At 44.0% G+C, this 22725-nt stretch overlaps 1 protein-coding gene across 8 annotated transcripts in view; it reads right to left on the minus strand.

Moving 5' to 3' along the window:
* Window positions 1–22725, minus strand: part of LOC140428638 (death-inducer obliterator 1-like) — a 208984-nt gene that overhangs the window by 74865 nt on the left and 111394 nt on the right. For all 8 annotated transcript variants that reach the window (XM_072515307.1, XM_072515305.1, XM_072515306.1 and 5 more), the window contains one exon: window positions 11575–11797. In XM_072515307.1, coding sequence (XP_072371408.1) covers window positions 11575–11797 — 223 coding nt within the window. The remainder of the gene's footprint in view (window positions 1–11574; window positions 11798–22725) is intronic.

Here is a 22725-nt window from a genome sequence, read left to right on the forward strand (position 1 = left end):
CAAGCATACTAGATAAAGGAAACTGTAGTGACACGTATGACCGACTGGTAGAAGGGGCCGACACCGTATTGGACGCAACAAGAATGAACTGGGAGGAGGACCTGGGGATCGAAATAGGGTGGGGACTCTGGAGCGAAGCACTGCATAGGGTCAACTCCACCTCCACATGCGCAAGGCTCAGCCTGGCGCAACTAAAAGTGGTACACAGAGCCCACTTAACAAGAACCCGTATGAGTAGATTCTTCCCGGAGGTGGAGGACAGATGTGAGCAGTGCCAAGGAGGCCCAGCCAACCACGCCCACATGTTCTGGTCCTGCCCCAGACTTGTGGAGTACTGGACAGCCTTCTTCGAGGCAATGTCCAAGGTGGTGGGGGTGAGGGTGGAGCCATGCCCGAAAGTGGCGGTCTTCAGGGTTTCAGACCAGCCAGATCTATTCCTGGGGAGGAGGGTGGACGCCCTTGCCTTTGCCTCCCTGATCACCCGCCGTAGAATCCTGTTCGGCTGGCGGTCAGCAGCACCACCCAAAGCTGCAGACTGGCTGTCCGACCTCTCGGAATCTCTCCAAATGGAGAAAATCAAATTCGCCATCCGAGGGTCAGACGACGGCTTCCACAGAACGTGGGAGCCATTCATCCAGTTGTCCCAAGACCTGTCTGTGGCCAACAAACAAGCAAAAGAATAGCCAGGTAGCCAAGAAACAGGGGAGAGTAGCCAAAGCATGAGAGGGAGATAGACCGGGAGAGGGGGGAGCTAAATCTAAGAGAAAGGAAAGGCAAGCCACGGGGGGTGGGGGGGGCTAGAGGGAAGAGACGGAACAATAGAGAGCCAGGGAGGGGGAGGGGGGAGGCAGGGAAACGTTAACAAACTTAACGTCCACAGGAACAGAGAACACTGGAGGGCCGCAGAAGTGGAAGTGTGCAGAAGCGGGACGAGACGACAACGGCAGCGAACTCCGTCTGGGAGAAGCAAGGGACGACAACACCATGAACAGATGCCTACTTACGTGTGCAAATAATTTAGCCAAGTGTACAGAGCTGCTGCTGTTGAGCGGGGGCATAATACCGTCCGATGGCTTCTCAGGGAAAATTAAAACGCCAGCAGCAGCAGCGACCCATAGGGGAGTGGGGGTGAGTGCTCCGTTGGGAGGGTGTGGGAAGACTGAGGCGCATGGGGTCACGTCTAGTCAATTGCTATTGTATATTCTCTTTTTGCACTATGTTAATGTTCACTCTATTTTGCTGTGTTAGGATTATTACTATTTATTATGAAAAACTTTGCAAAACTTTAATTTAAAAAATATTTTAAAAACATTTTTTTAAAAATTAATAAATAAATGTGGAATGATATGTAATAGCGATGAGGGCATTTTGAATATCAAAGCTTTTCATATTGTCTCAAAATTAAGGATACACAATAAAAAGCATAAATGGATCAAGGACCCATTTTGAAGATATAAATTAGTTTTGTTTTATGTTAAGTTCTGCAACAGAACTAGCTGCCCAGTCTGAGTGCACTGGCAATGATGTTGTAGTCCATGATTTCATGGCACATTCCCACAAATGAAGTCCAATTTCCAATACACTAGCTGAGGAAGATGTCAAGCACATGTTAAGAAAATTTGGCAGAAGCTTGGAAGCAAAGCAACTGCTCACCTTCTGGTCCAGTTGGGTGCACTCCCACAATACCTCGAATTTAAAATTCACAGCCTTGAGTTATAATCCCTTCATGATCACATCACCCCCCCCCCCCCCCCCCCCAATCACTGTCACCACATTCGCGGCTTATCCCAAATAAATTATCATTCCTCCCAACTCTGGTCTGTTGTAATTCCTCATGATCGGACTGTGGTAAGCCTTATGCGACAGAATTTCTTCCCCAAGTTATTCCAACTCTCCTGGGATCGTCCTTAAAATCCACCTCTGCGAGCAAGCTTTTAATTAGTCCTCTGACTAACGTGATTTAGCTCATCATCTTTAGCCGATGCTGTTTCAATACGGGTCTTGGTTCTGTGAAAGGTACTATGAAAATGTAAATCGTTGTAGCTTGAACACCTTTTAACTGCATACGCTAATTCTCAATCTACAGAGTAATCAATGCTTTGGGGGCGAGATACTATTTGCAATTTCAATGCAATTGTTCTACCTGTACAAGATAAACCTTTTCACCTTGATCAACTTTCTGAAATGAGAGTATAAATTTGTATGAGATCTTATTGAACAGGTCTGAATTACTTTTTGTGAACATGCTCTCTCAATATTCAAAATTCGATTTCCACCACCTCTTCCAAATTGATCATAGTAATTTTATAATAATAATCTTTATTGTCACAAGTAGCCTTACATTAACACTGCAATGAAGTTACTGTGAAAATCCCCTAGTCGCCACACTCCGGCGCCTGTACACGGAAGGCGAATTCAGAATGTGCAATTCACCTAACAGCACGTCTTTCGGGACTTGTGGGAGGAAACCGGGGCACCCGGAGGAAACCCACGCAGACACGGGGAGAACGTGAAGACTCCACACAGTGACCCAAGCCGGGAATTGAACCCGAGACCCTGGCGCTGTGAAGCAACATAGAACAGTGCTAACCACTGTGCTAGATTGCAGACAAGTAAATCGAGCTTTGCAAATAGTATAGAGAATTATAAAACATCAGACAGAATAGGCCAAATTGTGGCAGATACAATTAATTTTCAGAACCGTGCATTTAAAACAATAAGACCCGAGTCATTTGTTAGGCCACTTCAGAGACCAGTTAAGAGACATTCCTGTTGTTGTGGGGCTGGAGTTGAGCAAAGGCCAAGCCAGTAAAGGGCGGAAGGTTTACATTCTTAAATGGCATCTTTGCAACAGTTTTGTTATGACAACCTAGTGAATTTTATTAATCACAGATTTTTTTAAATTTCATAAAATGAATTGAAGTTCTCAATCTGCTGGAGTACTCAACATTACTACTTCAGACCTCTGGATTGCTAGTCCAATAAAATAACCACTACACTATCTTACTTCCACTACCAATACTACATATTTTAAGATGACAAACAATCTGTCTAAACTTCCCGCTGCCTTGGGAAAGTGGGCAGCATAATCAAAGACCCCTCCCAGCCGGGTTATTCACTCTTCCAATCTCTTCCATCGGGCAGGATACAAAAGTCTGAGAACACGCACTAACAGATTCAAAAACAGCTTCTTCCTGCTATTGCCAAGACTCCTGAATGACCCTTTTACGGACTCAACTGATCTCTATGCGTCTTCTCTACTGCTGTAGCACTATATTCGTATGTTTCACACGGTGTCTATGTATTTACATTGTGTATTTATCATATGTCCTATGTGTTTTCACGTATGGAACAATCTGTATGGACTGTATGCAGAGCAACACTTTTCACTGAACCTCTGTACACGTGACAATAAATCTAAATCTAAGGAATGCGAATATAAACACAATGGAATGATGCAGAAGAGTGAGGAGGATCTTAGACACATTTGGGTGCAGATAGATAAAGCATTTTTAAAAATGGTTCATAGATAGGGCTTGGGAATCATCGTCAATCTGTACTAACTCAATGGTTAGACAAAAGGAAAGAGTACGGTGTTCAGTTTTTGGTTGCGCCATTATCGAACGTTAAAGATTATGTTGCATAGAATCACCAGAATGATACAAGTGTTGAGAAGCCATCAGAATAGATGCGAGAATTACATTTACTGATTGTTATGGTTAAGAGGAGATCGGATCTAGTTTCCTTTAAAAAGGAGTTTGATAGTAATGGGAAAGATTAGTTTAAACTAGAAGAAAATCGATGAAATGTGATTCATGCCACAAAGAAAGTTAAGTGAGATTGAGAGAAAGACTTCACGCCGAGTTGATGAAATATAGAATGATTTATCAAAGTGGTTGAGGCAGATATAGTTGGGAATAGATGATAAATATTTGAAATAACTTGCATTTACATAGCACCTTTAACAAAGTAAAACATCCCAAGGCACTTCACAGGATCAACAAACAGAATTTGAGACAGACACACAAGGAGATATCAGGGCAAACCACCAAAAACTTAGTTAAAAAGATGGATATTAAGAAGAGTCTTAAAGGAAAAAATAGAAATTTGGAGAAGTTTAATGAGGGAATTCCATACCTTAAAGCTTAGCAGTTATAGACACTATGGCCAATGATGTGATGATTAAAACTGAGGCCATAACTGGGAAGCACAGATATCAAAGGAAAATACAGGACGAGAAGGAACGAGTGATACAGTGAGATTAGCTTCAGTTTGATCTAGCAAAAGGCTTGCATAGGCGCACAGGACTGAATGATCGTCCAAAGTGTAAACGTTCCAGGTTCTAATTTTTTTTTTTTTTTTTTTTAATGTTGATAGAAATTTAGAGTACCCAATTCTTTTTTTTTCCAATTAAGGGGCAATTTAGCGAGGCCAATCCACCTACTCTACACACCTTTGGGTTGTGGGGGTGAGACCCACGCAGAAGATTTCTAATTTTATGCCTATATTCTACTCCTGCATAATGGGAAGCCAACATAATCTATTGCAAATTACTTTCTTGGTGGACGACAAAATTTCATAATTGGCTAATATTTTCCATTAATGTTCAGTAAAAATTAAGAGAAAGCGTTCTAAGAATTCTAATTTTGGTGCTTTTGCACCAACAAACACGTTTCAGACAGGTGCATGTTTCAAATGTCAGCAGGACGGAAGAAAAAAAAAAATCAGAATTCTTAAAAAGCCACTAGCTCAAGTCCAACATTAACAAAAGCCTGGAACATATCTTTCTTCGCTTCTGCTTGCCAGGGTGGAGGAGGGCAGCCATAATACAAGAAATTAAGTGTGGAAAATGGTTAAGATAGAGGTCTACAGCATTGAAAACAGGCCCATTCGGCCCAACTTGAAGTCTTTTCATGTTTTAATGATGTAGAAAATTGCAACTACAATTGCTTCAATTTGATTATGTTTAGCTACTCCCTTAGAAACAAACTTTTAATCTCAAATAAATGGGTTCAAAAGCTGTTGTCCATTTTATTAAATTCCCAAATATATCATAGAATTTACAGTGCAGAAGGAGGCCATTCAGCCCATCGAGTCTGCACTGGCTCCTGGAAAGAGCATCCCACCCAAGGTCAACACCTCCACCCTATCGCAACAACCCAGCAACCCCACCCAACACTAAGGGCAATTTTGGCCACCAAGGGCGATTTATCACGGCCAATCCACCTAACCCGCACATCTTTGGACTGTGGGAGGAAACCGGAGCACCCGGAGGAAACCCACACACACACGGGGAGGACGTGCGGACTCCGCACAGACAGTGACCCAAGCCGGAATCGAACCTGGGATCCTGGAGCTGTGAAGCAATTGTGCTATCCACAATGCTACCGTGCTGCCCCATACGTACCAGTTTCAAAAGGAATGAAAGCAAGATAGAATAGTTGTAGCTTTTAATAGTTAATTATGTCACTATGATATACTAAATCAAATCAAAAACTGTCCATGAACATTTTGATTGCATGTGAATGGTTGGAAAAACACAAATGTATCTGAAAGTTGCCAAGTGCTCTGAATAAGGAGAAAGCGGAATTGAGAAATCCTGCAATACTGCATTGTTCTTCTTTTGGGAGAATGTAACTGCTTTTCCTTCCTGTTAGCGCACATGCAAGCTTGTGTTCTAATTAACATACAAATACCTATTCAAAAATTAAAACGCTATTGTATTACGCAATAAATTATGTAATGAAGTTATGTACCAATGAATTATACCAGTAATACACTGCAAAGAGAATTTGCGATAGCTATCTCTCAAATTGTCCAACCTTCTTATAAAGCCAAAACTGGATTTCTCTACAATGGACATGTTTTTAAATGCAGCTCAACGTCCCAAATGAAAATGAATTTTCTTTTGTTTCTTTGTAATATGTACATTATAAAGTCAATATGAATTTTGTGCCTTTTGCTGCTCTGATACACTTCTGGAGCTTTCTCGTCATAATTTACAGGAAACATTATTTTGTTTAAAAACTGCGAACAGAATGGCAGCATGGTGGCGCAGTGGTTAGCACTGCTGCCTCACGGTGCCAAGGTCCCAGGTTTGATCCTGGCTCTGGGTCATTGCCCGTGTGGAGTTTGCACATTTTCCCCGTGTTTGCGAGGGTTTCACCCCACAACCCAAAGATGTGCAGGGTAGGTGGATTGGTCACGTTAAATTGCCCCTTCATTGGAAAAAATGAATTGGGCACTCTAAATTTATTTTTAAAAAGAAAAACTGCTACATTATTCCACCCCCACCATCTCTTGGAATCGCTACTTATGTGTAACAGCAAATTCAACAGATCAAATGACGATGATAATATAAGAGGTAAATGTACCTTTTTGAAAGTCCAAAACTAAAATGTTTGAATATTTTTAGTTCCAGCCCGTGACAACTTGCTTACCCCATATCCTCCTGTTGACGTCTTCAGGTTCTGGATCATCTAGACATTCACTTCTTCTCAATAGATGCTAATGTTGCTCTTCAATTGGCTGAATGATGTGCAGATCTGTGACAACTTTTCTCACTCTCTTGCAGCTGCTTCCATGCACCCCACCCCATCACCCCCAAAGCCAGAACCTTCACTAATGGTGTTATGCAAAACTGGTAAAGAAGCTCACTCAAGTACCAGATTTTATAGCAGTAATCAAGCACTTGAGATACTGACTTCATGTCATTTCATTGCGTTGGCTTTCAATCCAGTTTTAATGACATTTTAATATTTGTATTAGAAAATATGCTTATCAGTCTCCGAGTGTTGACCAAGTTGCAGAATAGGAATAACATTGCCAACAATATTAAAATCAATGCAAGTCAACAATAAGAAAATCCTGAACTTAAAATTCTGAAATAATGGTTCATCCCTGGCTGCAAAGAAACCCGCAAGTCCCCATGCAGTCCGCACACAAGCCAACCCCTTTAAACAACTACATGCGCGTGGCCGCATAAAAAAAATTAGAGGTTGTGTATTTAAACAAACTGCCCGCGCAATCCTGGGGAGAACTTAAGTCAGGGAATATTTTTGAATTGTCAAATGGCAATCAGGAACTCTATAAAAAGGTTCCCAGTTGTAATACTGGAGTACTCTCACATTGTAGATTTACAGAGAGTACATCATAAATTTTACATATATCATTTAGTGGTTACCATGAGCTACGCAGCACCTATTTACTTCCCCCTTGTTCCCTGTGCCAGATATCCAACATTTTCACAATACTGGCCTAAATATGGATACATCCCCAGGGCCAGATGAGACCCAGGTTCCTGTGAGAGGCAAGGAAGGAGGTTGCAGCGGCTCTGACAATAATTTCCAAATCTTCTCTGGCCTCAGGAGGGGTGCCAGAGGACTGGAGGACAGCTAATGTGGTGCTATTATTCAAGAAGGGAAGTACAAGCCAGTGAGTCTAACTTCAGTGATAGGGAAATTACTGGAAAAAAGTCTGTGACACAGAATTAATCTCCACTTGGGAGAGGCAAGGATTAATCAAGAAGTCAGCATAGTTTTGTCAAAGGGAGATCATGCCGTACAAACTTGATTGAATTTTTTTGAGGTGAGGGTAGTGCGGTTGATGTAGTCTACATGGACTTTAGTAAAGCTTTTGAGAAGGAGGCTGATGCAAAGACTAAGAGCCTATAGGATCAGGGCAATTAGGCAAACCAAATCCAAAACTGGCTCAGTGGGAGGAGACAGAGGTGATGATTGAAAGTTGTTTTCGTGACTGGAAGCCTGTGTCCAGTGGTGCTCCACGAGGATCAATATTGGGTTCCTTGTTGTTTGTAATATACATTAATGATCTGGATGTAGAATAATGATCTACATTATTGTATCTGAAGGAGATACAATAAGTTCACAGGTGGCACCAAAAATTGGTGGCGTGGCAAATAATAAGGCCTTCGGTTACAGGACGATATAGACGGGCTGGTTAGATGGACAAAAGAATGGCAAATGGAATGTAACCATAAAACTGTGAGGTAATGCATTTTGGGAGGACTAACAAGGCAAGGGAATATACAATGAATGATCGGAACCTAGGAAGTACAGAGGATCAAAGGGACCTTGGTGTACAGGTTCACAGATCTCAGAAGACAGCAGGGCAGGTAGATAGGGTAGTTAAGGCAGCCTATGGGATTCTTGCCTTTAACAGAGACATTGAATACAAGAGCAGGGAGGTTATGCTGGAGCGGTATAAAACTGGTTGGGCCCCAGTTGAGAGTACTGGGTGCAGTTCTGGCCACCACACTATAGAAAGGAAGTGATTGCACTGGAGAGGGTGCAGAGGAAATTCACCAGGACGTTGCCTGGGCTGGATCGTTTCAGCTATCAAGAGAGACTGGATAGGCTGGGGTTGTTTTCCCTGGGGCAAAAAAGGTTGAGGAACCTGATTGAGATGTATAAAATTATGAGGTGCATAGATAGGGTGGACAGAAAGATACTTTTCCCCTTAGTGCAGGGGTCAAAATCTTTAGTGCAAGGGTCAAAACCAGGAGGTTTAGAGGAGATGCGAGGAAAAACCTTTTCACCCAGAGGGTGGTGGGAATCTGGAACTCACTGCCTGAAAAGGTGATAGAGGGGTGGGGAAACCCTAACAACTTTTAAGTACTATTATGGGCAGCACGGTAGTATAAGTGGATAGCACTGAGGCTTCACAGCTCCAGGGTCCCAGGTTCGATTCCCGGCTTGGGTCACTGTCTGTGCGGAGTCTGCAACTTCTCCCCGTGTGTGCGTGGGTTTCCTCCGGGTGCTCCGGTTTCCTCCCACAGTCCAAAGACGTGCAGGTTAGGTGGATTGGCCATGCTAAATTGCCCTTAGTGTCCAAAAAAAAAGGTTAGATGGGGTTATTGGGATACAGGGATAGGGTGGAAGTGAGGGCTTAAGTGGGTCGGTGCACTCGATGGGCTGAATGGCCTCCTTCTGCACTGTATGTTCTATGTACTATTTAGACGAACACTTGAAATGCCACTGCATACAAGGGTACGGACCAAGCGCTGGAAAATGGGATTAGAATAGTTAAGTGCTTGATGGTCACCGTGGACATGATGGGCCGAAGGGCCTCTATCTGCACTGAAAAAGTCTATTGACTACAATAAATATAGAGTGGATAAAGATACTTGTATTTCCAACTTTTAACTCCCCTTAACTGGTTGAACTGAAACAAGAATACCACCTTACCTGTACTTAACGATCAAGGGAGAAGGAAGCAATAGAAATAAATTTTGTAATGCAAATCGGCCTTGAGTTTCTGATGAACCGCTTACGCTGTGTCTACTCTTCTGCAGCAATGTGAAGATCAGCATGAACAGATGATAAGCAAGAACAGTATTGCTGGCTCCTTGAGTGGTGAATAGCCTCTACTTAGCAGCACTAATGTCCATCACTAATACAGTTTTTCACGAGCTACAGATACAATACCCAAAATTCAGCAATCTGAAAATCAAACATCTTTGAAATGACTCGCTGGTCCTGCTCCAGGATGCATTTTAGGTAATAATAATAATCTTTATTATTGTCACAAGTAGACTTACATTAAAATCCCCTAGTCTCCACTCCAGCGCCTGCACGGGTACACTGAGGGAGAATTCAGAATGTCCAATTCACCAACAGCACGTCCTTCAGGACTTGTGGGGGGAAAACCAGAGCACCTGGAGGAAATCCACGCAGCCACAAAGAGAACGTGCAAACTCCGCAGATAGTGACCCAAGCCGGAATCAAACCCAGGTCACTGGCGCTGTGAAGCAACAATGCTAACCACTGTTCAGGGTTTGTATCACTGTCAGGGTATGTTTTATTTCAGGGAATTTATTGAATTAAAGGGTCTTTATTAATTTTGTGCAGCGTACAGGTTGGATGTCTATAATCCGTGAAAATCCAAAATGGTCTCAGTCCTGAGAGTGCTGAATTTTGGTTATCAGGCCTGCAGAGCAGCAGAGACACAAATTTAAAAATCCTTTTGACTTGTACAGGTTTAAGTATGTATCCCTCCTAAAGCCACATTACATCATCCCATTGACCTTCAAGTACTAAATCCAAAGTACTAATGTTATTAGAGGCATTTAGAGATGCACATGGAGATTAAGCATATACACGCTTGTTGAGAACCTTACATTTGTATCCCATCATAAATGGCTATGTCCACACTTGGTAGAAAATGCATCCGTAGCCTCCTCATTCTGCAATTTTACACATCCCCACCTCCCGACCTCATGCTCCATGGATACATTGGAGCACCAATACTGGTGGGCAAAAGCGGGTTGTAATTACAACAGCAGTTTGATTGTTTACGTATTCGGTTTCCCCCATAGTTACCATGCTATGAAAAATTATGCCATTGGTCCAGAAAAGGCCATTATGTTCCACATCAGGACAACATGGTGATTCAGTGCCTTGGCCAGCTGGGATGCTCTTCAGCCAGGTGTATTTGCTTCTAGTAGCCAGATCAAGACTGGTATTTAGTGGATCTATAAAGCTCTTCAGATGAATATTTTACTGACCTGTTGGGTGGTAGCTTTATCTTATAATTTTTAAACCAGTTACTAAAAATGTGTTTCCTTCCATCATTCTGCAAAGCTGCGCACTATGAGAAGCTGTGCTCTATTCAGTTTCAGTTCATTGTGTTCAACAATTATTATTGTAGTGTAATTAACATGTTACTACAAAAGAGAAGCTACTGAAAGACTCAATCATTCACCAAAGTTTTTAAACTTAAGTGCATTACAATGCACTAGAACTCTCAATTCAAACCTGTCTGGCTTTGTCCAAAAGGGTAACTAATAAAGGTTCTGAAACCTCAATAGATAAGCATGCAATGATGCAGTGTGTTGGTTGGGCAAAATATCATAAGAAATAGAATGAAAGCTTCCACGTGAAGCTACACGTACAAATTTCTATCTCAATCTCTAAGATCTCTCTGAGAAGATACCAACCATAATCTTGGTGCTTCCTCCGAAGACAAGTAAGGGAAAAATCAGAGGACATAAACCACACTGTTTTCATACAACTCCTGCTTTGACAGGGATCTGGAAGCAGATTTCCGAATTGGTCTTTTGATTGGGTAATAGGGTAATCTACTGCAGAAATTACTGAAGTGAAGAAAATATTTTGCTGGGAAAAAAAGTAATGGATGAAATATTAAATGAAGGCATGAGTCAATAATAACTAAGGAATGCATATGGGTCACTCAAATTTACCAATTCTTCAAGAATATAGAAACAATGCTTTGCTAGGCTGAAAGAAAAGAAAATGTTGGAAATACGGAGGTCAGGTAGCACCCGTCAAGAGAGGAACACAATCAATGTTTCAGGTCTATGACTTTTCATCCGAGCTGATCGGTTCTGACAAAAAGGTTAAGGATTTAAAATGTTAAACTGCTTTTCTCTGCACAGATGTTGCTTCACTTGAGGAGTATTTCCAGCATTTTCTATTATTTCAGATTTCTAGCATCCGTGGTGTTTTGCTTTTGTTCCAGCTAGACCGTTTTTTGCAGGGGAAAATAAAGATAAGGGCAAATAAACTGAATGTTGAAAATTGCTATGATACATACACGATTTGTAAAAAACTGAAGTGGGTATCAGAGTCTTTTCTGGTTTTACAGCGTTGTAATTATGATCAATCGTCCAAGTCCCTGCAACATCGCTCGATACAGTTTCCTTTTGTGGTGGCATAGGGCTCTTATGGACCAATACTACCAATTTTCTGGTTGAAATTTCTCTCGCATTTATTTCTTCAATTTTGTGAGGACCCGTTGCTAGAGGTTTCAAATTCACCTGAAACAATATTTTAAACACGAGAACATAATAGTAAGATCAAACTCTACTCACACAATTATTCATTCAACATGACTTTTATGTATTCATTTAAAATATTCAACCTGCGCAAAATAAATATTTTTAAAAAAATATAAATTTAGAGTATCCATTGGAAAAATAAATTTTTTCCAATGAAGGGGCAATTTAGAGTGGCCAATTCTTCTACCCTGCACATCTATTTGGATTGTGGGGTGAGACCCACGCAGACACTGGGAGAATGTGCAAATTCCACATGGACAGTGACCCAGGGCCGGGATTGAACCTGGGACCTCGTCGCCGTGAGGCAGCTGTGCTAACCATTGCACCACTGTGCTGCCCGTGCAAAATAAATATAATCAAGAACATGGCGGTATCAATCTTTAACAGATTTCCTATACTTCAATTAAATATAATGTAGAAAGTAGAACATAATATTTAGGAGCAGAAATAGGCCCTTCGAGCCCGCTCTGTCATTCAATCAGATCATGGCTGATTTTTTTCCTGCCCAAATCCACTTCCCTGCCTGTTCCCCATATCCCTTTAACCCATTTTTTAAAAATCAGAAATATATAGAGAACATAGAACAGTACAGGCCCTTCGGCCCATGATGTTGTGCCGACCATTTATCCTAATCTAAGATCAAATCAACCTACACCTCTTCAATTTACTGCTGTCCATGTGCTTGTTCAAGAGTCGCTTAAATGACCCTAATGACTCTGACTCCATCACCTCCGCTTGCAGTGCATTCCACGCACCCACCACTTTCTGTGTAAAGAACCTACCTCTGACATCTCCCCTATACCTTACGACAATCACCTTAAAATTATGTCCCCTTGTGACAGCCATTACCGCCCTGGGGAAAAGTCTCTGGCTATCCACTCAATCCATGGCTCTCATCACCGTGTACACCTCTATCAAGTCACCTTTCTTCCTTCTTTGCTCCAGTGAGACAAGCCCTAGCTCCCTCAACCTTTCTTCATAAGACATGCCCTCTACTCCAGGCAGTATCCTGTTAAATCTCCTCTGCACCCTCGCCAAAGCATCCACATCTTTCCTATGGTGAGGAGACCAGAACTGAACACAATATTCCAAGTGTGGTCTAACCAGAGTTTTATAAAGCTGCAGCAAAACCTCGCAGCTCTTAAACTCAATCCCCCTGTTAATGAAAGCCAACACACCATACCCCATCTTAACAACCCTATCAACCTGGGTGGCAACTTTGAGGGATCCATGTACGTGGACCCCAAGATCTCTCTGTTCCTCCACACTTCCAAGAACCTTGCCTTTAACCCTGTATTCAGCATTCAAATTCGACCTTCCAAAATGAATCACTTCCCATTTATCTTGGTTGAACGCCATCTGCCACTTCTCAGCCCAGCTCTGCATCCTGTCAATGTCCTGTTGTAACCTGCAACAGCCCTCGACACTATCGACAACTCCACCAATCGTCGTGTCATCGGCAAACTTACTAACCACCCCTTCCAATTCTTCATCCAAGTCATTGATAAAAACCACAAAGAGCAGAGGTCCCAGAACAGATCCCTGTGGGACACCACTGGTCACCGACCTCCAGGCGGAATATTTTCCATCCACTACCACTCGCTATCTTCTTTCGGCCAGCCAATTCTGTATCCAGACAGCCAAATTTCCCTGTATACCATGCCCCTAACTTTCTGAATGAGCCTACCATGGGGAACCTTATCAAATGCCTTACTGAAATCCATATACACCACATCCACTGCCCGACCTTCATCAATGTGTCAAATCACATATCTCCTTCTTGAAATCATTTAATTATTCAGACTCTACCACACTATGGTGCAGCGAGTTCCACAAATTCACCACCCTCTGCGAGTAGTTCCTCCTCATCTCAGTTTAAAATCTACCACCTCCCAACCTATATCTGTGACCCCTCGTTCTAGATTGCCCTACAAGGGGGAACATTTGGTCTACGTTCTGAAGCTACACCATGCCACAGCACAGTGGGTTGGCAAGTGGTTAGCACTGCTGCCTCACAGTGCCAGGGACCCCGGTTCAATTCAGACATTGGGTGACTGTGTGGAGTTTGCGCATTCTCCCCGTGTCTGCGTGGGTTTCCTCTGGGTGCTCTAGTTTTGTCCCAGTCTAAATATGTGCAGATTAGGTGGATTGGCCATGCTAATTTGCCGCTTAGTGTCCAAAAAGGTTAGATGAGGTTACAGGGATACGGTGGGTGGGGTGCTCCTAAGGGTCAATGCAGACTTGATGGGCTGAATGGCCTCCTTCTGTCGGGATTCTATGATATATCTAAGACCAATCCCATAATTTTGACAAATTATCATTACAGTCTACAATATTTACAGTAGGTGAATTAATGTTAATGCAATGTTCCTGCTTTAGACAGTGGACGTTAAAAGTATTGGGTAGGCAGGAAGAAGCCATGCAACAAACAGTATCTTATCCAGGTCTCAGGTCTATGTCGATACTCCTGACTACGTTACTGCTGCTTAGGGGCATTAAAAATCTATTTCAAGGAAGATACAGGATGAATTAGGCTGCACCAATATGACCTTTTACATAACAGGTGGTGGACTAAAATGGCACCGCAAAAAAGGAAAGTGGCAAGACAAAGTTTTCCAATGAGTTTCAATACGTTTTAAGCATCATTTCTCCACTTGGCTCCAATGGAAGTGACAAGCATTAAGCATGGCTTGCTCAAGGGGAGGCGATGGCATAGTGGTATTGTCACTGGACTAGTAAACCAGAGACCCAGCTCTGGGGACCCAGATTCAAATCCCGCCACTGCAGATGGTGAAATTTGAATTCAGTAAAAAAAAAAAAAATCTGGAATTAAGAGTCTAATTATGACCATGAAACAACCATCGTCGATTGTCGTAAAAACAAATCTGGTTCACAGGAAATCTGCCATCCTTACCTGGTCTGGCCTACATGGGTAGTTCAGAGTCAACAGCAAATAGGGGTGGGCGATAAATGCTGCAGAGCCTGCAATGCCCACGTCCCATGAACGAATAAATAATGATATAGACGACTGTCCCTGGACAATCAGAGGTCCCCTCAAAGATTACTTGTTGCAAGTGAGTTGTTCAAGGCTCGCTTCAGTGGGTAATCCAGCTCAGCCCTGAAGGCAATCCCTGGAACCTCCAACCTCATTTTTTTGTAAATATTCTTTAATACCATTCTTAACATTCTTAAATACCATCATTACATCTCTTCCCATTTCATTCCTCCAAGTGTTTTGAGATCATAGCCACTGAGCAGGAGTTTGTGGCCCAATCTCTGGAAATGCCCCAGAGACACAAGTAAAGCATCAAGACTGTGGATATCGTGCATATCTGGGCTGCACATCTGCACTCTTTATATAGGCTCCGCCAAGGTATTGTAGAAAAGGTCGGCTCATTACATTTTAAAGACCAACATAATGTTTAATCATGTTTGCCAAGTAAGTTTAAAGCAATATTGGTGTCCAGGTTTAATACTGCCAACCTATTTTACACAAGTTTCTGCATAGAGCAGGTAAAAGCTCAAGCCTGTGGCGTTCATCTATTTTCTCATCTTACAACTGACAGGGCCACAGAAGAGGTTTTGCTTGAAATTTATTTTCAGAATTGTTTCACTTGTGGCTTCCTTTTTTCCTTTCTCTATTCTTGATTATTTTAATGTATGTGGACCTCTTCTATGGCTCTCCCCATTCTTCATTTTTAATATTGTTTTGTCCTTTGTACAGCTTTGTGTCACTGAAAATATTTTATTTAATGCAATAGCTGTTAAGCAGTTTGAAAGTCAATTTGTCCATGTACTCTGATTCTCCCTGGAAAAGCCCATCAGAGGGGCTACATCGGAAATATAACTCATCAGCTCTCTCTATGGATGCTGACTGACCTGGTATGTACTTCCAGCATTTCCAGTTTAATTTATTAACTTAATCACGTTATTTTCCCAGTGGACCCCTACATGGTAGACAATCTAAATAACTTGCGCATTCAACATTTGCATACCCCAAAATAGTTGATTGTAGAATTGATTGTCTTCTCCGCAGAATCTGTCATTTCAATACATATGCACATAGTGCTTATGTATTATGAAGACGAAGGTGGATTTTCAAGCCAAATGGTAAGTTAATGGAAAATGTGTTTTTAAAAGTTAAGGCCAGTGCTTGCCCATCCATGTGTATAACTTATTTAGATTGCAGCATGGAACAAAGCATTTATATAGAAATAGGTTTCAGCTAGGATTGACAGGTCAGCTCCCTGTGCAAAGGACATTTTAAAGCAAACCTTTGTTTTAAACATTCATTCGTCCCCCTTTGTACCCAGTTGCTTGACCTACAATATTTAAGTGAAAATAAGTCTCTGAAGGAGTTATTAAGTGCACATGAAAGCAATGTCCAGTACAGGTACTATGAGGAATACTATTTTCTGTTTCAAGAATAAAATTGTGAGAACAAAGAAGAAAAGTACAGCACAGGAAGTTGCCCTTCGGCCCGCCAAGCCTGCGCCGACCATGCTGTCCATCGAACCTAAAATCTTCTACAATTCATGGGTTCGTATCCCTCGATTCCCATCCTATTAATGTATTTGTCACGGTGCCACTATCGTAGCTGCTTCCGCCACCTCCTCTGGCAGCGAGTTCCAGGCACCCACTACCCTCTGTGTAAAAAGCTTCCCTCGCATATCTCCTCTTACCATAAACCTATGTCCCCATGTAATTGACTCTTCCACCCTGGGGGAAAAAACTGTCAGAAGAATTGAAGATGTATAAAAAGGAAAGTGTAGCCACCTGGGTTGGCCACCTTCCGACTTAAAATGGAGGTCCGCAAAGACTGCAGGGAAATTCATCCAACGCAGGCAGAAACTAGCAAGTACAGAAATCCTGTGTATTAGAACTTGCAAAAGCCCAGACAGCACTGAAACTCTCAGCCATCTGCATACTAATGAGCGATCCCCGGGTACAATGGAAACATTTAAGGTGAATAAGGCCAGCAGGAGCCAAGGCAAAGGAAGGCCAACGGACACTCGAGGACCGCCCAGCGATCAAGGAACAACTCCAGTATTGGAGAAATCGAACATAGTGATCGGAACATAGTCCAATCACTTGGAACCAGGTACGGGGTCCGCCCCAAATGGCAGGAAGCCTCTGGGGACTATAAAGTAGAGACCCCAAGTTAAAATCGTCCTACTTGGCAGGGTCACTCAGCAGCAAATCAACCCTCGAGTGTGAACTGCCCAAGCTACCGCATCAACCAAGTAAGTCTCCAGTCAATGCACGCTACGAGATAGGCGCTCCTAGCTACCAGTCCATACCAGCTTTTGAATCCTGCAGACTCAGATCGAACGAAAGGCCAGTTGTTCCCCTGACCTGGTGGGCCAATTCCGAAGCTAAGTATAGGCCTTTTAGTGATAGAGAATAGTCTAGAAAGTAGAGTTTATGCGTGAGTAGTGATTTACTGTGTATAATAAATGTGTTTTGATTTGAATCTTACTAATTGGTGTGTTGAGTTATTGATCAGGACTTGAACTTGAACCTCGTGCCGGTATCATAAAGATACCTGGCGACTCAAGAGCAAAGGGTATAGAAACAGAGCAAATTAAGTAAAGATACAACGGGCGCAACAGTTAAGAGCCAACCAAAGTTAGCAACATATTACTGGCGACATCCTGACGGGATCCGATTTAGAAGTGGCCTAACCACTCCGGGAGAACCCAAAATTTGAATTAGAATCCAATTGGGAACAGAAGAACCACAAGTGTTCAAGCAGTTCTGATCAATCCTCATAATTCGGAAGTGTGTTAATGCATGCGTAACTAACACGGCTATAAGGTAAAACTGATAGATTTTTGTTGCGAAAAACTGTCGGAAGTTTGTATTCCGGAAAATAGCGAAAACCGTACCCGTAATTACAGCACCGCCTTAGTACCCCTCGTTCCAACTTTTAAGAGAGTACTTAGAGAGGAAAGATGGCAATGCAGGCAATGCAACGCCTCATGAACCCTGAAGAATCCGTGGTCGCAGCGACCAGCAGTAGAGTAGGTCAGTGTCCCGTTTGGGAAGAGGAGATCAGGAAATATCTCAAAGGGAAAGGATGGCCCCTTTGGAGTGAATTCTGTGATAATGAGGAAACAGGACCCGGGAGTAGAGGACATACTTGGTGGGAGAACCTGTCAGAGATCCATAAGAAAAGCTTAGGGATAGCTCGCAAGCCGATGGCAATTGTGTCCAGTTTGGCACAATTGCGAGGCACAGAGGAGGTCGCTCGGACGCTCCACAAAGAGATAGAGGAGACACAGCGAATGAGCAAGGTCGATGTTAGCGAGATCGAGAATATAGAGTTGAGAGGGAAGTTGGCAGCAAAGGACGGAGAGGTGGATGATGCCAAGTGGGCACACCAGTCTTGTCTAGCGCATCTGAGCAGCTTCCAAACCCAGTATGAGAAGGCCTATCAAGACACGCAACGTGCAGTCCTAGTAAGAGAAGAGACAGAGAAACAGCTAGAGGCATTGCAAAGGCAGTACAGCGATTTAAAAGCAGCGTTAAGAGCACTCCATGCTGCTACCACGGAGCACAGACAAAGTTCATTAGATCATGCGAAATGCAGGAAGCAGATCACGGAGCTGCAGTCTTTGCTTTCGGTACAAAATGGGTTCCAGAGCACCTTTGTATCCAAATTAGATGAGGAAGACAGCCCTGATTGGCAAGAATTAAATGAAACCGCGCATAGGTATGTTCAGGGAACATGTGCGCAAGGAAAGCCCCAAAAAAGAAAAGCACCCCAACCCTCCACAGAGCAGTTAGATCAGGTTCCCATGAATCCAGTAACCACCCACCGCACAGTCACATCGGATGGAGATGCGGAATTCCTTTACACGACCCCTTTAACCGTGACCCAATTACGGGACGCGTGCGAGAAAATCACACCGTTCCTCCCCACCTCAGACCCCCACCACTTCTTTGCTAGAGTAAAGCAGCAGGCGACCATGTACGGCCTGGATGAGTGAGAGCAAGTGAAGCTCACAGTTTTGAGCTTAGACCCTTCGGTCGTAGCAGCCCTTCCCGACCCACAGAATGTAGGAGGCACCCTTGCAGAGATGCACATGGCGATCCTCGATGCGATCAGTTACAACAGAGGTGGCCCAGTAGAAGGCCTGAATAAGTGCAGGCAGAAAAAGACAGAACACCCCACAGCGTTTGCTGGACAACTGTGGATTCATTTCACAGCCTTTTTCGGCAATTTAGAACGCATCCATTTGTCCCAAGACGGTATGGCCAAATGGACCCGCACCCTTATCTCCCATGCCACAGAGGCTGGACAAATGGCCTGCGCCAACTATGACCCCTCAGAGGAAGCGCACAATGAAAAGTGGGTTTTAAAAAGATTGCTCCCAGTAGCGGGACAATCTGTCCAAAACAAACCCGTCATTAAGAAACCCGAAGAACAGCAGGCAGAGGCAGATATCCACACAGTTAAGACGCACCAGAACCCCGCATGGGTAAATGAAGGCAGGAACAGCCCCCCACAGAAACCACAGGTGTGTTACAACTGTGGACAATTAGGTCACTTTGCACGAGAGTGCACTGCCCCACGAAAGCCACAGAGAGCCCAGCAGGCAGGCACTCTGAATAATAGGACAGAGCCCATACATAGTGAGAGCACCCGTTCAGACCAGACAGACATGAACGGAACTGACTGACGGTGTTCGGGCTTCCCCACCTGTGTCTGCGATACACTTTGGGATAGGTCCGGCCGACCAGGAGTTGCAGCAAAAGTACGGGGACAGCCCATTGAATTTCTCTGGGACACAAGAGGGTCCCGCACCACAATTAATTCCTCCACCATGTTCCAAAAAGACACGTGGCCCACGACAGCCACAATCACCCTCAGCGGCTTCACAGGCCACTCACAGCAGGGACACATCACAGCCCCTGTACCCATTCAAATTGGCAATATTACGACAAAACACCCTATAGTTTTAATCGATCTACCCCACACAGCAGAACACATTTTGGGCATTGATTTTATGAACTCCCATCACCTTTCATTTGATCCAGTAAACCAATGTGTCTGGAAAATGGCAAAATCCGCAAGAGCAACCGCAAAGCTCACAGTAGGTGAGTATGCAAACAAGATTAGTGCAGTTGGCGATTTCTGGTTTGACCCGACCACGATTAGCACAGACAAGCAGGTTAGGGCAGTTCTGCAGAAGCACAGGACAGCATTCGTGACCCACAAACACGACTGTCGCCGGATGACTGGTTCCGTTCAAATCACAGGACCTGACCCTAGACCCCAAAAGCAATACGGATTTCCCCAAGAGGCAGAGGGAGAAATCTCAAAAGTTATCGACAGCTTATTAGAGCAGGGCATACTTAGATCAGTAGCCTCTACTAATAATGCCCCGATTTGGCCAGTGAGAAAGCCCGATGGATCATGGCGACTGACCATCGATTACCGGGAACTCAACAAAGTCACCCCCGCAGCAGCCCCCACAGTAGCCACAAGTCCCGAGACCATGCTCAAACAGGGACTCAACTCACGATATTTTACGGTTTTGGACGTCAGTAACGGATTCTGGTCCATTCCACTGACAAAAGCATGCCAATACAAATTTGCCTTCACTTTTAAAAGGTCAGCAGTACACGTGGACATGCCTTCCACAAGGATTCCACAACTGCCCCTCCATTTTCCACCGACAGCCTCCATTTTGCACCGACAGCTGGCAAATGGTTTATCAAAATTTTCTCGCCCCGAATGTCTGGTCCAGTATGTGGACAACCTATTACTGCAGACAGACACCAAGACAGAGCACATCGAGCGTCTGTCCGAACTCCTACAGCAAATTGGATGCAAAGTAAACCCAAAAAGGCCCAAATTTTGGAAAACAAAGTGATGTATTTGGGTACGATTATCACGCATGGTAAATGCGAGATTTGAGCATAAAAGGATTGAATCAATTGTCAATTTGCTCCTTCCCCAGAATGTTTCAGCCCTCCGGTCGTTTTTCGGACTAGTTGGCTACTGCCGAAACCACATTGACGGTTTCGCCACCAAGGCAGCACCCCTCTCGGAACTCCTAAAGAAAGGAGCCCCTTGGGAATGGCTTCCGCAGCATACGGATGCTGTGGCTGCTTTGAAAAGAGCCCTCATTGCAGCTACCGCACTACAGGTTCCAGACCCGCTTTCCCCCTATGCTATAGAGATAGCTAGCACAGATCGTACCCTTTTGGCCGTGCTCCTCCAGGAACGGCACGAACAGTTAAGACCTGTGGCTTATGCCTCCAAACTTTTAGATCCTGTGGAGCAGGGATTTTCGGCCTGTGAAAGGCACTTGCTCGCAGTTTTCTGGGCGGTTCAGTATTTTTCCTACATGACCGGACTAAATCCCATCACGGTTCAGTAATTTTCCTACATAACCGGACTAAACCCCATCACAATCCTCCCGGAACACACCCCCACCCAACCTTTACTAGACGGACGACTTAAGGGACATCACTGTAAAAAGGACCAAGACCTACACTTTCCTAGCCGACAACCTTCAGTACCCAGGCACTTCCCAAGAATGTGAAATCATCTCACCGCACCACAACACAGGCCCCTTTATTGCGAAAACACCCCCCAAAAAGATAGGTAGTTTACCCCAGAGCCCCCAGCACACAGACACGTGTGAACCCTTAAGGATATATGTGGATGGTTCTTCCACTGTATTAGACGGGAAGCGCATTACAGGATGCGGCATTTATGTCGAGGACGCGCAGGGACGCGTCCGAGAAGAAATCTCCTTAAAACTACCAGGACACTTAGGTACGCAGGCGGCAGAACTAGCAGCCATTGCGTACATAGTGGATCACCCAGATTCCTTCCCTAGCCCAGCAGACATATACTCGGTCAGCCTCTATGTCTGCAACAGCCTTACAGAATTCCTATCCCTGTGGAAAGCAAGAGGATTTGTTTCCGCAGACTGAAAAACCCTCCCTTCTGCCCCATTGCTCCGCCACATTTTAGAGAAAGCAGGGGACAGGACATTTGGAATTGTTAAAGTTCGCAGTCACCACCGTTCCTCCCTACCTGGAAATGTAAAAGCCGACGCACTGGCTAAAGCAGGTTCCAGGCATGGATATTTTTGGACTACCCCCTACCCCCCCCCCCCCCCCCCCGAAAGCGCCCCAGTGAATGCAGTTCAGGTCTCACAGACTAATATCGAGGATTTAGTGCAGGCCCAGAAGCAAGATAGCAATCTCAGGGAGCTTTCGAAAGGAAAATTTACGGCACCTTACAATAGATTTAAAAACGCACTAGCCACACATGACGGTGTGGTCCTAAAAGACACACTTTATGTGGTTCCTGAACAGGACAGAAATCAGCTTATTTGTTTGTTCCATGACAGTCATGGGCATCAGGGAATTGATCCCACTACAGCCCACCTCAGGCAGCTCTGTTGGTGGCCAAGTTTAAAAGACATAACGCACTACATTGAGAATTGCCTTATCTGTGCCCAAAACAATCCAGACAGATACGCAAAGAAAGCTCAACTTAGCCACACCCACCCCGTTAATGGCCCCTGGACTAACCTCCAGATTAATTTTATAGGACCATTGCCCCCTCGAGGCTGGTTTAGCACAGTGGGCCAAACAGCTGGCTTGTAATGCAGAACAATGCCAGCAGCGCAGGTTCAATTCCCGTACCAGCCTCCCGGAACAGGCGCTGGAATGTGGCAACTAGGGGCTTTTCACAGTAACTTCATTGAAGCCTACTTGTGACAATAAGCGGTTATAAAAAAAACTCAGGGGAGGTAGTGGGATAGTGGTATTGTCGCTGGACTAGTAATACAGAGACCCAGAGTCATTCTCTGGGGACCCAGGTTCAAATCCTGCAACGGCAGAAATTTGAATTATTATTTTTTTTAAATTGTGGGCAG

This window comes from Scyliorhinus torazame, chromosome 8 (genome assembly GCF_047496885.1).
Source record: "Scyliorhinus torazame isolate Kashiwa2021f chromosome 8, sScyTor2.1, whole genome shotgun sequence".
NCBI lineage: Eukaryota > Metazoa > Chordata > Chondrichthyes > Carcharhiniformes > Scyliorhinidae > Scyliorhinus > Scyliorhinus torazame.